Raw genomic sequence first — 12,236 nt, 5'->3', positions numbered from 1 at the left:
AACAGGGAAAATCTCATCAACTGATACCAGTGTTTGAGCATCCCTGATGGGGTTAACGCAGACTACTAACGCTAAGGCACTATTACCATCATATGAAAAAGGGGGAGGAAATCAGCAAAACTGACTAGAAGGGAATACCAACTACAAAAGAAGTCAATTGGGAGATGCTACTACATTCTGTAGTCTATACTATATTACCTGGCAAATCATTTTATTCCTTCTGTAATTGTTAGAAGATACTACTATAATGAATGGCACTAAAAATTAAGGGCCAACCTGTCAATGATCAGTCTCTTCTTTAATGTATTCTATTAATGATTTTAGTCTTCATGAAAACATGAGTTCTTCATGGAAAGAACGTCAAAGTTTTTCTCCATTTTCTTTCCAAATTTAATTTTGGAGATACTTAATTTTCTATTTTCTAGATAATAAAGTCAAAGGTTTGATCAAACGTTTCTTGTAATTTCCCTTTTTTCTAAACTGTACTCAAAGATTTTATTACTAGATACAAATAAACCATTAGGACGGGAGACACTGCCCCATGGCACTCTCTTCCCCTTCATGCACCAACCTACCATGCCATAGCTCATCATGCTTCTTTGCATTTCTAGGAGAAGTTTTTGTTGGAGCTGTTTGGGCTCTTCCTCTTTTACCACCAACACAATCTTTACTACTTTCTTCATCCTCTCTCACGGGTTTATACCTAAAGTGACAGGGGTGTAGGTGAACCAAAAGCAGATGTTAAAACTGCAAATTATCCTACAAGGCCAAAGTGTGAGCCACAGACATCAGAGTGACCAGAGTACTCTCTCAGAGCTTTCCTCTCTCCCTACTATGGACTCAGAGAACTACCAATGGCACTGCTCCCTAGAAGAGGCCACCATCCCAGGAAGGACGCTAGGCAAACTCTGGGGGTAGTTCTGAGAAGACTGGCTCTCTTTAAATCAAATAACAGACATTCACAAAAAATGGAGGAAGCAGCATCCAAATAAATTGCCTCTAAGTGTTCGGAGATGCCAAACCTCTTATAACTTAAAGGAACATCATCTTATAAAAGACATTTTTGTCTTAAAGACCTGAAACAAATCTAAAAAATAGATATAAACTATAAGTATGGCCCACAATTAAGTTTTCTAGTACTCTTAATGAGAAAGCTAAATATACACACACGTGCATGCTCACACATAAGAGAAAATATCTGGAGTGGCTTTTAATAATAAAATGTAGAATTTAGGGTCGCCTCTCCTTATGCAATATGAATTCCAAAACATACAGTATTAAAGTTGGTAAAAAACCAAACAAAGTCGTTTTCAGACTTGCCATATTGTATGAGTCTTCGTCCAAATACCAGCTCTTCCTAGAGGATTGCTCTCATCATCTGTGGACTCCCTTTCATCTTCTGCCTGTATACTGAACTGCCGTACTGCCTGATATACAGTCATGTTGTATGGTAGCAAATGTTCTCCAATGTAAAATTGTAGCCTGTGTCTTACATTTCCTGAATTTAAGAACTGAGCAGCCTGAATAAAGCAAAACAAAATCTACTTAAGCCATAGGTCCTGAACATTATACATGACAACATAGTGGGAATAGTATCTTACCAGAGACTCGTCTATTTCCTCATCAGAGCCATCATCGTCGCTGTCTTCATCATCTTCTCTTACTCTTCCATACCCTAAGGGCCCGAGATAGCTGTTATAAACTCTTAGCGATTTTACACGGCAAAGAAAAGACTGCACATAGTGTTTAAACTAACAGTCTTAGAAAAAAGTATATATTACACTTTGATCTACGAAGCAGCAAGATCTAAAAAAACTGTCAAATATAAAATGTCATTTCTAATATACTCAAACAAGAAAAAATAACTCATCACCCAAGTAAGCAGACAGGCCCTACTAGGTTGAAGATATTTCTACATAATGCATATAAATGATGGCAACACATGTTCCTGATGCTAGGTTTCAAGAGAAACAGCGATAAACAGGGAAATAATTTATATATCACTTAATATAATTTCACCCCAAATGTACACATAAACACACAACATATATATATGACGAGTACCTCTAACTACAAGGTATCTCTCGATAGCTTGCACCAAGGCCAGGGGGTCAATCTTGACAGGTCCACCCTTCCACTGCTTCACATTTGCACAGTCTGGATGTCTTTGTAACTGGCATTTTAACTGATGTGTGTTGAAAAATTTTAAAGCCTGTGATCCTCTGTTAAGAGAAAAGCTCAAAATAATTTGTGAAAAAAAGTTATTCTATTATTTTCAAAATCAACATACAGCAATTCAAATAAAATACAAACTACATTTTCTTAAGGCACACAGTAAGCACTTACTTATCAGTTATGTAAATAGTAAAGCAGCAATTCAAGTAATTTAGTAAAAGTTACTTTAAAATAAGAAATGCAAGAGGGTATGTATATGTACATGTGAAAACATTAAACCAACGTTCGATCTCTGCCATGAACCATTGTGAGCAGAAATACCTCATCAGAGATTTAATTATTTCTCTCAATAGTCAATCATTTGAGCATGTTCGCTTCTGCAATATTTTGCTGTGCCTACTAAATTCTATTCATTTAAAAACAAAACAAAAATCTTTTTTGCTTTCAAGAATTTTAGTTATAAAATTACTTTAAATGCTAATCTTTAAAATTTACTTTGCTAAATTCCTTTTAAAATTTTTTATTGAAGTACAGTTGGCATACAATATTATGTGAGTTTCAGGTGAACAAACTGCTACATTCTTTTGAATGAGGCAGTTTAATAGCTACATCAGTCTAAACTTTGTAAGGATATTTAACTGCTCAATTTAGAAAAGGGCTGGCAGGAGTTAAGATACAGACAAGTGTAGTTAAAATGTAGTTACCTATAAGGCAAATAGGGGTATGGAAAAGAATATTCCATTGTATTGATATACACGTATGTAAACATATTTATTTTATACAAATTTGGATAAAAATGAAAAACTGGTTTTCTCAAAGCTGAAAATGTCCCGTCATTTCACAAAATATTCCAGTATAGCATAATGATCAAAATTAGATACTGCATTCTACATTAAATTTCAAAGCAGAAAAAACACCCTCGTTTAAACTGATCACTTTTTTCTATTCAATGAGATGCCTATTGTTTTCTAATTCAATCAAAATTTAAATGTTTTAAGAGCATATCGGACTATTTTAAAACTAAACTAATTTTTAATACAAACTAATTTTTTATTTTTCATGTTTCTAGTCATAATATTCTAGGAAGCTTATAATATTATGTAAAACACAACAATTAACTCCTACAATGAAGGAGTTTCTATGGTATCTCACGAGGCCTATAAAAAAAACTACTATGCAACTGAAAAAAATAGGAAGTTTTATTAAAATAGCAAAACTTCAAAATAAATACTTACTCGTTAAAACTCACCCAAATACAAAGTTATAAGTACTTATATTACATATGAAATCATATTAATGAACAGAATGTAAACTTTTTATTATCCATACCCACAAAGTTTTTAAAGAGAAGCTTTATATATTAAACTATGTCAATTTAAGAAAAACTAAGCCTATTACAAGTTGCCAACAGTCACTGGGCTATATATTTTTAAAACATCACGTTTAAGAAACACTGTGATTTTAAAGATAAACAGTATTTAATTCACACTTTAGAATGTTCCATTTCTTCCGTCATTATAGCTAAATGTTCTTCAGGCAGATGAAGACATTACCAGACCTCTTGCCACTTTTCAGCAAGGTTAATTAAGGGCACAGTTCAAGGGCAAGGGCACACTCAGGCAATGATCCTTACCTGCCTCCTGTCCCATTTCCACTGGGGAAGTCGTGCACTTTGACTGGGAATTGTTCCATCTGGCTTAAGCAGTTGTTCATCTTGTGAACTAATGCCAACAAAGGTGCATTACCCACTGGTTCTACTCTTCCAATGGGCTCCTCTCCAGGAAGCTAAAGTTATAAATAAACCAACATGTTAAACAGGCCTCCTCCTGAAAATGGAACATTCCTCAACAAGAAAATGTAATAGGCTGTTTTAACAAAAGGGTACCATTCGCCTATTTCATCTTTTTTAATGATTTTGTTAGAACAATGTTTCCAAATAATTTCAATAAAGACAATCTTGGCAAAATCTGACTCAGTCATGAGGCCATCTGCAGTCTTTATTTGCAGTCTTTATTTACCTTTATTTAGTAGGAATACTCTTATGCTTTGGCCACAAAAATATTTAATGTGTATAGAGTGCTGTTTAGAATCTACTGGGGATATCAGGTTTATGCATTGTAGAACTCTTGAAACCCATACAGCCCCAAGGAGTTTCAGGTTAAGAGATTACACCTGTACATAATCTTAAGTATGGTATAAACTACATCCATTATTGCTACACACCTATGACTCTCTAATAAATAAACTCTGCTTGAAGTAGCCCCACAAATTAAAATAATATAAGCAGTGCTCAAATGCCTGCAAACACTGGAGAGGCACGGTAAAGCAGTTTCACTAACACACAGGAGCATTATCCTTGGTCCTATTATACAGATGAGCCAGAGAGAAACTTCCCTGAAGATACCTTCTCTTAAGCAGTTGTAAACAAGTATAGTAGTATAAAATCAATAGTGTCCACGAGTAGCTATTCTTTTGCTCTCACTAGCTGAGGGTAAAGGAAGGAGAGCTACTCTGTGAATCCTAGCCTTGTAAAACACGTTTCAAATGTGACTAAGCAAGCTTGAATGAACTGTTATAGTACAGACAGCCCTCGATTTAAGACGGTTAAGATTTTTCAACATTACGATGGTACGAGAGCAATATTCACTTAGTAAAAACCGTTCTTTGAATTTTGATCTCCTCCCAGGCTAGACATATGTGGTATGATACTTGCTTATGATGCTGGGCCGTGGCAGAGAGCCACAGCTCCCAGAGATACACATGATCATGAAGGTAAACAACTGACACTCTACAGTATACTGTGCTGCCAGTGATTTTTGGTTACTGTGCTCTGAGCACGTTTAAAGTAGTCTAGGGAGAAGCTATGATGTTTGGCAGGTGAAGCTACGTGTTAAATGCATTTTCAACTTACAATATTTTCAATTTATGATGGGTTATCGGAATGTAATCCCACTGTAAGTCAAGAAGCATCTATACTGCTTTACTTACGAAATGGAAATGTATCATAGCTATACTGTGTGTTTACTGTATTTCCCTAAATATATACATATCTATATAGCAAATTCCAATATGTCTGAAAAACTAATATTGAAAATAAAATATATTCACAGGTAAGAGACTACTGTAACAGGTTGTCTTGCAGAAAAAGACTCCAGATACATCAACCACAGAGACTCTAGCACTGGCTTCATTAAATCACCATTTCATTGTTTTGTGGGGTTTTTTTTTACTGTTTACTTGATATATAAAGGACCAAGAAATCCAAGCTACATATAAACAAGCTAGAAACTGTACCTTAATATCTTGACCAAAACCTACTGGAAATCATTTCTGGGATGAAAAGATACACAATAGTGAAGAGTGATTCTTATAATAAGATACATAAGCAGTATTAGATAACTTACTGGAGAAGAAAAAAATACATGAAGAAATCTCTTTAATCTGATCTCTCTGTTCACAGCATCCTTTTCACTTTTAGATGTCAAATAAAGCAACAGCTGCTTCACAAATCCACTATGCTGGATTTCAAATGATGAAACATCTGACTCTGAGACTATGCTACGGATTTCAACAAGGCACTCGGCTCCACCATCCACCTGAAAGAGTTGGGAACAGTATTTCTATATTGATTTAAACAGCCCTTACTATATGCAATTTACATTTCCCCAAATGAAATCAAAGACACTCGCAACACTGTGGGGTGGGGGGCATGGCACGTTCTTGGTAGATCTTTGGAAAACTAAGGAAAATATAACCTTCTACACACATTCACAACATGTTAAATATTTCATGATGAAAAACCAATGGTCATACTAACATAAAAAAGAAAAACTTTCACAATTCAACCAATGTAGTTCTATTTAAAGAAAAAAAAAAGATGAGAATACAAATTAAGGAATAAAAAACTATAATATCAGAATGGAAAGATAAAACAAGGGTACAAGGTATCACTTTAAATAAATTTAAAATATGAATAAAATGGACAATTTCTTGGAAAACTTACACGACTCAAAGTATTCTAAGTATATCAAAAACATAAAATGACGAAGAATCAGATAAAATGTAAAACGCTTACTAAACCTCTGCCCTCTCCAACTACTTTGAGAACCCAGGTGGAGAGGGGTTACGGGGAGTCCTGTCAGATCTAATACCGTAGTTAAAGAGGACTTAGAGAACAGGAGATGTGTCTGAAGGACATTTCTGAAGTCTCTTCATTTGTCAAGATATGTGGAATGTGAAAGAAAGAAAGTCAAAGATAAGATTTCTAGTACATTTAACGATAAAATGATAAAGCATGAAAGTCAAGGGACAAGTTAAAGAAATGTCTTTAGATGCCGGAAGCACTAAAAATGTGCTGGACACAGTACCTGGAGGTTGAGTTGTTCAGTTGCAGCACAGAGTCTCTGAAGGACATTCAGTGCAGGGTTGCTTCCGTCCATGTTCTCAGAACTGAAATAATGCTCAACAAATTTGTGTGCCTGCTCCTTAATCCAACCTTTAATTTTTTCTCTGCCAGAAGAAAAAAGGAGATATTGAAGTCTCAGTGTACATAGAAAAGACTTCAATTTATAACTTTTGATCAAAAGCAAATAGCTGCTACATTTATAACTTTCTGGCCTATGCTTATAGACTAATAAATTCACGCTCCATATTAACCAAATTAAGTTTCCTTTTGAAATTGGGCTAAGATGTACCTAGAGAAATGCACAGGGTGCTTAAAATACATCTCACATTACTGCATGAAGAGTAAACAAAGTTCCAACTTCTTGGGACTCTACAAGGTGACAGTTTCCTCAGTATTCAGCTGAAAGTGACTTTACATAATTGTTTTCTAAGGCAGAGACATAGCTACATTGTTCTTTGCTTGTGTTCCCTGGAGAGCTAACGTAAAAAACTATACATCAGAAACATGTACCTGCTAGGTGCATAATTAACTATAACAACTGAGACCCAGCTGCCTAAATTACAAATTCTGATGGCTTCAAAAATACATTTGCTCTGTTATTTTATTGACTGAAATTCAGAACAATAACCAACCAAGCAAACAAAAAAGAGTCTGTTTTCCCAGTGACAGTTGATATTTTTAAATTTCTTATTTCAGAGGAAGTAGTCCTTTTTGGTATGCTACATCCAGAGCCAAAAACAAAACAAAACAAAAAAACAATTTTCAAGTATTTTAAAGAAATCATTTTTAAAAGCCATAAGTTGGCTTTTAAACTAGCAGTTTAGCTAGTAGTTTTCTAAGTTCCTAAAAAAGACTCTACTCTTAAGATCCTTAAGTTCCATTGTCAAGGGTAGAAGAAGGGTGTCATCAAACTGCATGTGTACAGAAAATGTCGGTTTTCCCTTGTCTAGAACAAAACTGCGGATGGGAAACATAATTTGTTTGGTTTTGAAAATACATGACTCCCAGAAGCTAGAGAGGTGTCAACAAGAGTTTTAAAATGTAATACTGGAACTCACGATGAACCCAGACGCAGAGTTCAAGAACTGAGATCCTACTATATCCTTGAGTTCTGCCACTTGTGAGCATAAATTAAAGCTGTGTCCATGTTTCATCTCCATATAATAAATATGTTGACTGAAATAATGCTGTTTTTCTAATCTGAGAACAGAGCACGGAAACCCCCACCTCACCTATTATTGGATATGGTGTCCTTTGAGGCGGCCCTGGCAAGACCACTAACTCCTGCAGTTCGCGCCGGCTCAATGTTGTTGCTGTTGGACTGTGCGCTTAACCTCCCCCATGTTTTTGGATTCAAGCTTGCCAGGAAAGAAGATTTAGGTGACTGAGTAGTGGTGGGGCTTTTAGCTATGAAAAGAGAGAATGAGTTAAATCATTTTAGTATAACTGATGAAAACCAACTGAATTTTAAGACTCCCATTCTTAATACAAATTTAATTAGCTGAAAGAACTAAGGACACTGGGTATTCAGGAAACTCAGGCATACTTTAAAGCTATCAGCAGTTTTAGGGACAAATCTCTAACTGCTACCAGCTCCCTTTTACCTCTCACAGTTCATCACAATAATTACCTTGATTGTCTACTTTGTCATCATCTCTTGGAGGTGAATACTTTGGCCTTCGTGGCCCTCGTTTTGGCAGTCGTTTTCTCTTTAGGACGTCACTTAATCGACTATCACATGGAAAAATATGGGATAAGTTTAGCAATGACCACAATTTATTATCATCACTCATTGGAAAACAAGCTAAAATGGCAGAAACAATGAGTTAGAAAATATTGCCATAACAGGGCATCTTTCAGTTAGTGATTATTTAATGCCGACTCTGCACCAGTCACATTCTAGAGGTGTACGGCCCCAGAAAAAGATCAGTTCCGTTGGCTAGCTATCTGACTACATCGAACTACTACAAAACCAAATAGAATGATTAATGTTGTGTTAAAATGTACATACGAAAAAAGTACATTAAGTATGTAATGAGAAGAACCAATATAAAAAAGAACTGTGCAATCACAAACTAGAAACATGCTGAATCTGAGTACCATTTTTTTCCCTAACCTAAATGACAAATACATGACATTGACTGTTAATACTTTCCAATATTATCCAAAGTAATTTCATGGTGAGTAATGGCAATAACATTCTAAATAAATGCATTTATAAATACTTTATGATTTTTTCCCCCCAAAATTATCTGTTTACGAACAAATCTAGCAAGGGATAGAATATATGAAAGAGAACATGTGTTGCCTTTGTGTGTTATTTTCCCTATTAACAGTACTAGAAAAAGTTTGAAATATCCAGATTCTTAGAATAACAAAGCTAGAAAAGATGAAAAAATGTTCTAGTTCAGTTGGTCTGTTACCCAACTAAATTTAGAAAAATTGAAAAATTCTTCCAACATCTGCCATGTCTTTTGAAAACACTCCAGGATGAGTGAACTTTCAAAGAATAAACAAATATGAGTAAACAATTCTCTCTTTACAAATTTATGTAAACTTTTCATTTGAAACCATACTAAAAGGGAATGGGACCGCTTAAAATTCTAAAAGTATTTTAAGAAAAAGATTCTTTCCTCTTTCTCTAAAATTATCAACTGTTAGAAACTATAATCAAGTCTAATTCCTTAATTTAAGTGGCTCAGAAATACTGCAATTGTCTGAACTGCATTACATTTCACCAAGTACCTATGATATCTCAGGCACTATGCCTGTGCTGTATGGTAAAACCCTGCATAACTTAAGTTTACTGCAACGACAGCTAGGGGGAGGGAGTGGGACTGGGCAGGAAGTAGAGAAGCAGGCAAGGCTTCGAGGAAAAATGGAAGACATATTCAACTTGAGAACAGGGAAGGGGGAGGGTCACTAGTATTCTCTAGGCCCAATCTCCTTAAACTGGGCCCATGACATGGGTACAACCTAAACTCACCAGCCTCCTAAAATGACAGCAACTGCACAAGAAGTCCCAGTTTTTGCTCCAAGTCCCAGAAGTGCCAAAATTCATATTTAAGCCAGAATGGACAACTGCCACCAGGTGGCAGTAAAAGCAGCTGGGATCCTGAGTGGCTAGCTTCATAGGACAATGCTACTTTGCAATTTACAAGATTAAATTTTTAGACCCCACTTATATTATTTTACCAAAATCTCCTTTTCACCTTAAAATGAGTAAAGAAGGAGTATTATTTATTACCCTGAGTACATTCTGAATTTTAGAAGTGTGTTTGGTTCATCATGCACCACTCATATACCAATAAGTTTCTAACATCAAAGAAACAAAAACTTTTAAAGTATGATTTGTTTCAACACAACAAAATGGAAACCAACAAGAGGATCTGGTAATGTCCTCAGTAGCAAAATACAACAAAGGGATTAAAAACAGAAAAAAAGGTAGAAGACAATTTTCTTTAAGTAAGAACTCCCATTATCCTTTCTTAAGAGCAAAGTTCCCATTTGCCACTTAAAGGTAAATGGGAAATCAGTCTTTTTCCTTTATATTCTAAAAATTCTAATTTTTAATATTTTCCAGTATATCAATATCTGGATGTCTCACAGCTGGTACATCTGCTGCAATATGGTAAATAATTCAAGATTACAGAATCAGAAATGAGAGTTCAACCACACATCTGTAAAATAAGTGTGTGACACTGCAAGCCATTTAACTTCTCGGAGTCTTAGTTCCTTTTTATGTCAACGGAAATACCATGTATCTCTTATGGTTCCTGAACATGGCTCAAATACAGCAGGTTTGCAATAAATATTCATTGTTCTTCCTGTTTACATTAAACACCTAACAAAATACGGATGAAAAAGTATAAAATGTGTACTGTCTCTTAATATTTTCCCATTTTATTCCCTGTGTGAGTCTCAGCTGCCAGGGCAGAGAGCAGAAAAAAATCACCGCACAACTCTGACTCACCCTTGAGGGCTCAGATCTAAAGAATCATCTCTGCTGTGCTGCAAGCTGGGGGATCCCAAGTCGGCAGCGGCGTGAGTGGCAGCCGTGGCTGTCCCACTGCTGACGGACGTCGTGGACCCCAAGGATCCTGACCCATTCGTACACGCCTTTGGTGGACTTGTCAACAAAGACTCCGATTCTGCTAAGTGTTTCACTTGATGCATTACGCCTACATAAGAATAAAGATTTTTAAAAAAGAGTCAGTTTTAATCAGGACCTCCTTCCCGCCACTACAAAATCCCTAAACGCTAATACTGATTTATAGGGAATGAATAAAAAATATCTGGCAAATGGGAAAAAAAAATTAGGTGCCAGAGTTTTCAACTTGACTCCTTTCAGAATAGTAGTAGGCAAGTTCAAAATTAAAGAAAGGTATTTATATTGAATGTCTTCTTATATTCACAACTCAATCACAGGAAATTTAATATGATCACAAAAGTCCTACTAAAAATTCAAAATGCCCATTATAAAAACAATCATCAGAAAAAACAGTGCAGCTGTGGCTTCATAGCTACCAGGGGAGAAAGTTAACTTCAAATGTTACAATAAGGCAAGATCACAATAACACTGCTGCCAAAAAAGAGAACACCAGCCTTGGAAGGGTAAACGGAGAGTTAAACAGTAACTTACGAGGCAGGGGCTCATAATGTGTCTAGGTTAGGAGCATAGGTGGATGTACATGGGAGATGGTCCAAGAACTATCAAATTGTATACAAAGATATCATGTCTCAGTGATGTGAGTGCATGTTCACAAATTCACATTTTTCTGGGGAAGGGTCTAAAGCTTTCCATCAAATTCTTTATTAAAAAAAAAGAAAAAGCAAACTGCTAAAAAAAAAAAAAAAAAAGATGTTGGGATGAATTCAAGCTTCAGGCATTCATTCCACAAATATTATTTGTGGCAATCTTAGCCTAGACTGTGTGCTGAGTACTTTGAGTATAGCCATGGATGAGAAAAATGCACTCAGGGCACTACTGTCTAGTGAGAAAGACATAATTTACAAGATTCTAGAAATAAAGAGTAAATTGCTTATGAGAAGGAAAATATAATGCTGCTGGAGCATATAGTAGTAGGATCTAAAGGAAGATAAGCTGTTCAGAAGTAAGAGACATATAAGCGGAACCTCAAAGAATAGTGGATCTAGCCAGATACAAAGTACTAGAAGCCATCAACATTCCTCCATAGACTTCAAAATGTATACACTTTGGGGGTAGAAAATGCAAAGTAAAAAAAATAAAAACCACTTTGAGAAAAAGACTGATTCTGATAAACTTCCAAGTCAGAAAGGTAGAACAACTGAAAGCAAACAAGAAAAAACAGAATACCAAAAACATAATACAGAATGTAAAATATAAGATAATCTACGGCTAAGAATAAAAACACATACCAATTGTTTATGTGAACACAGAAAATGCCTACTTGTATATATATTTGGTTTGTTTACCACACTTATTATCTCTGGGAAATGAAGAGAGTCTGCCTTCTATTTTATATAAATACGTGGTGTTGGAATTTTTGGAAAACTCATTGTTATTTGAAAAGAAATGATAAGAAACGATAATAAAGGGTGAAAACCTCTTCCCATATGATTTAACATTATTACACTAGCATGTCTATTGCGTTCTCAAGATGTGAAGAAACAC

The 12,236-nt window shown here is 35.4% G+C and overlaps 1 protein-coding gene across 1 annotated transcript in view; it reads right to left on the bottom strand.

Annotated features, from left to right (window-relative positions):
• TRIP12 (thyroid hormone receptor interactor 12) overlaps positions 1-12,236 on the bottom strand; it is a 132,518-nt gene that overhangs the window by 22,143 nt on the left and 98,139 nt on the right. The window contains exons 22-31 of the mRNA XM_023532935.1: positions 10,554-10,767; positions 8,211-8,311; positions 7,813-7,987; positions 6,543-6,684; positions 5,580-5,771; positions 3,809-3,960; positions 2,065-2,222; positions 1,602-1,675; positions 1,321-1,520; positions 576-703 (exon numbers count right to left, since the gene is read on the bottom strand). Coding sequence (XP_023388703.1) covers positions 576-703; positions 1,321-1,520; positions 1,602-1,675; positions 2,065-2,222; positions 3,809-3,960; positions 5,580-5,771; positions 6,543-6,684; positions 7,813-7,987; positions 8,211-8,311; positions 10,554-10,767 — 1,536 coding nt within the window. The remainder of the gene's footprint in view (positions 1-575; positions 704-1,320; positions 1,521-1,601; positions 1,676-2,064; positions 2,223-3,808; positions 3,961-5,579; positions 5,772-6,542; positions 6,685-7,812; positions 7,988-8,210; positions 8,312-10,553; positions 10,768-12,236) is intronic.

Source organism: Pteropus vampyrus, unplaced genomic scaffold (assembly GCF_000151845.1).
Source record: "Pteropus vampyrus isolate Shadow unplaced genomic scaffold, Pvam_2.0 Scaffold93, whole genome shotgun sequence".
Classification (NCBI taxonomy): domain Eukaryota; kingdom Metazoa; phylum Chordata; class Mammalia; order Chiroptera; family Pteropodidae; genus Pteropus; species Pteropus vampyrus.
The sequence above is the reverse complement of the archived record's forward strand: the minus strand, read 5'-3'. Positions and strand labels throughout refer to the sequence as shown.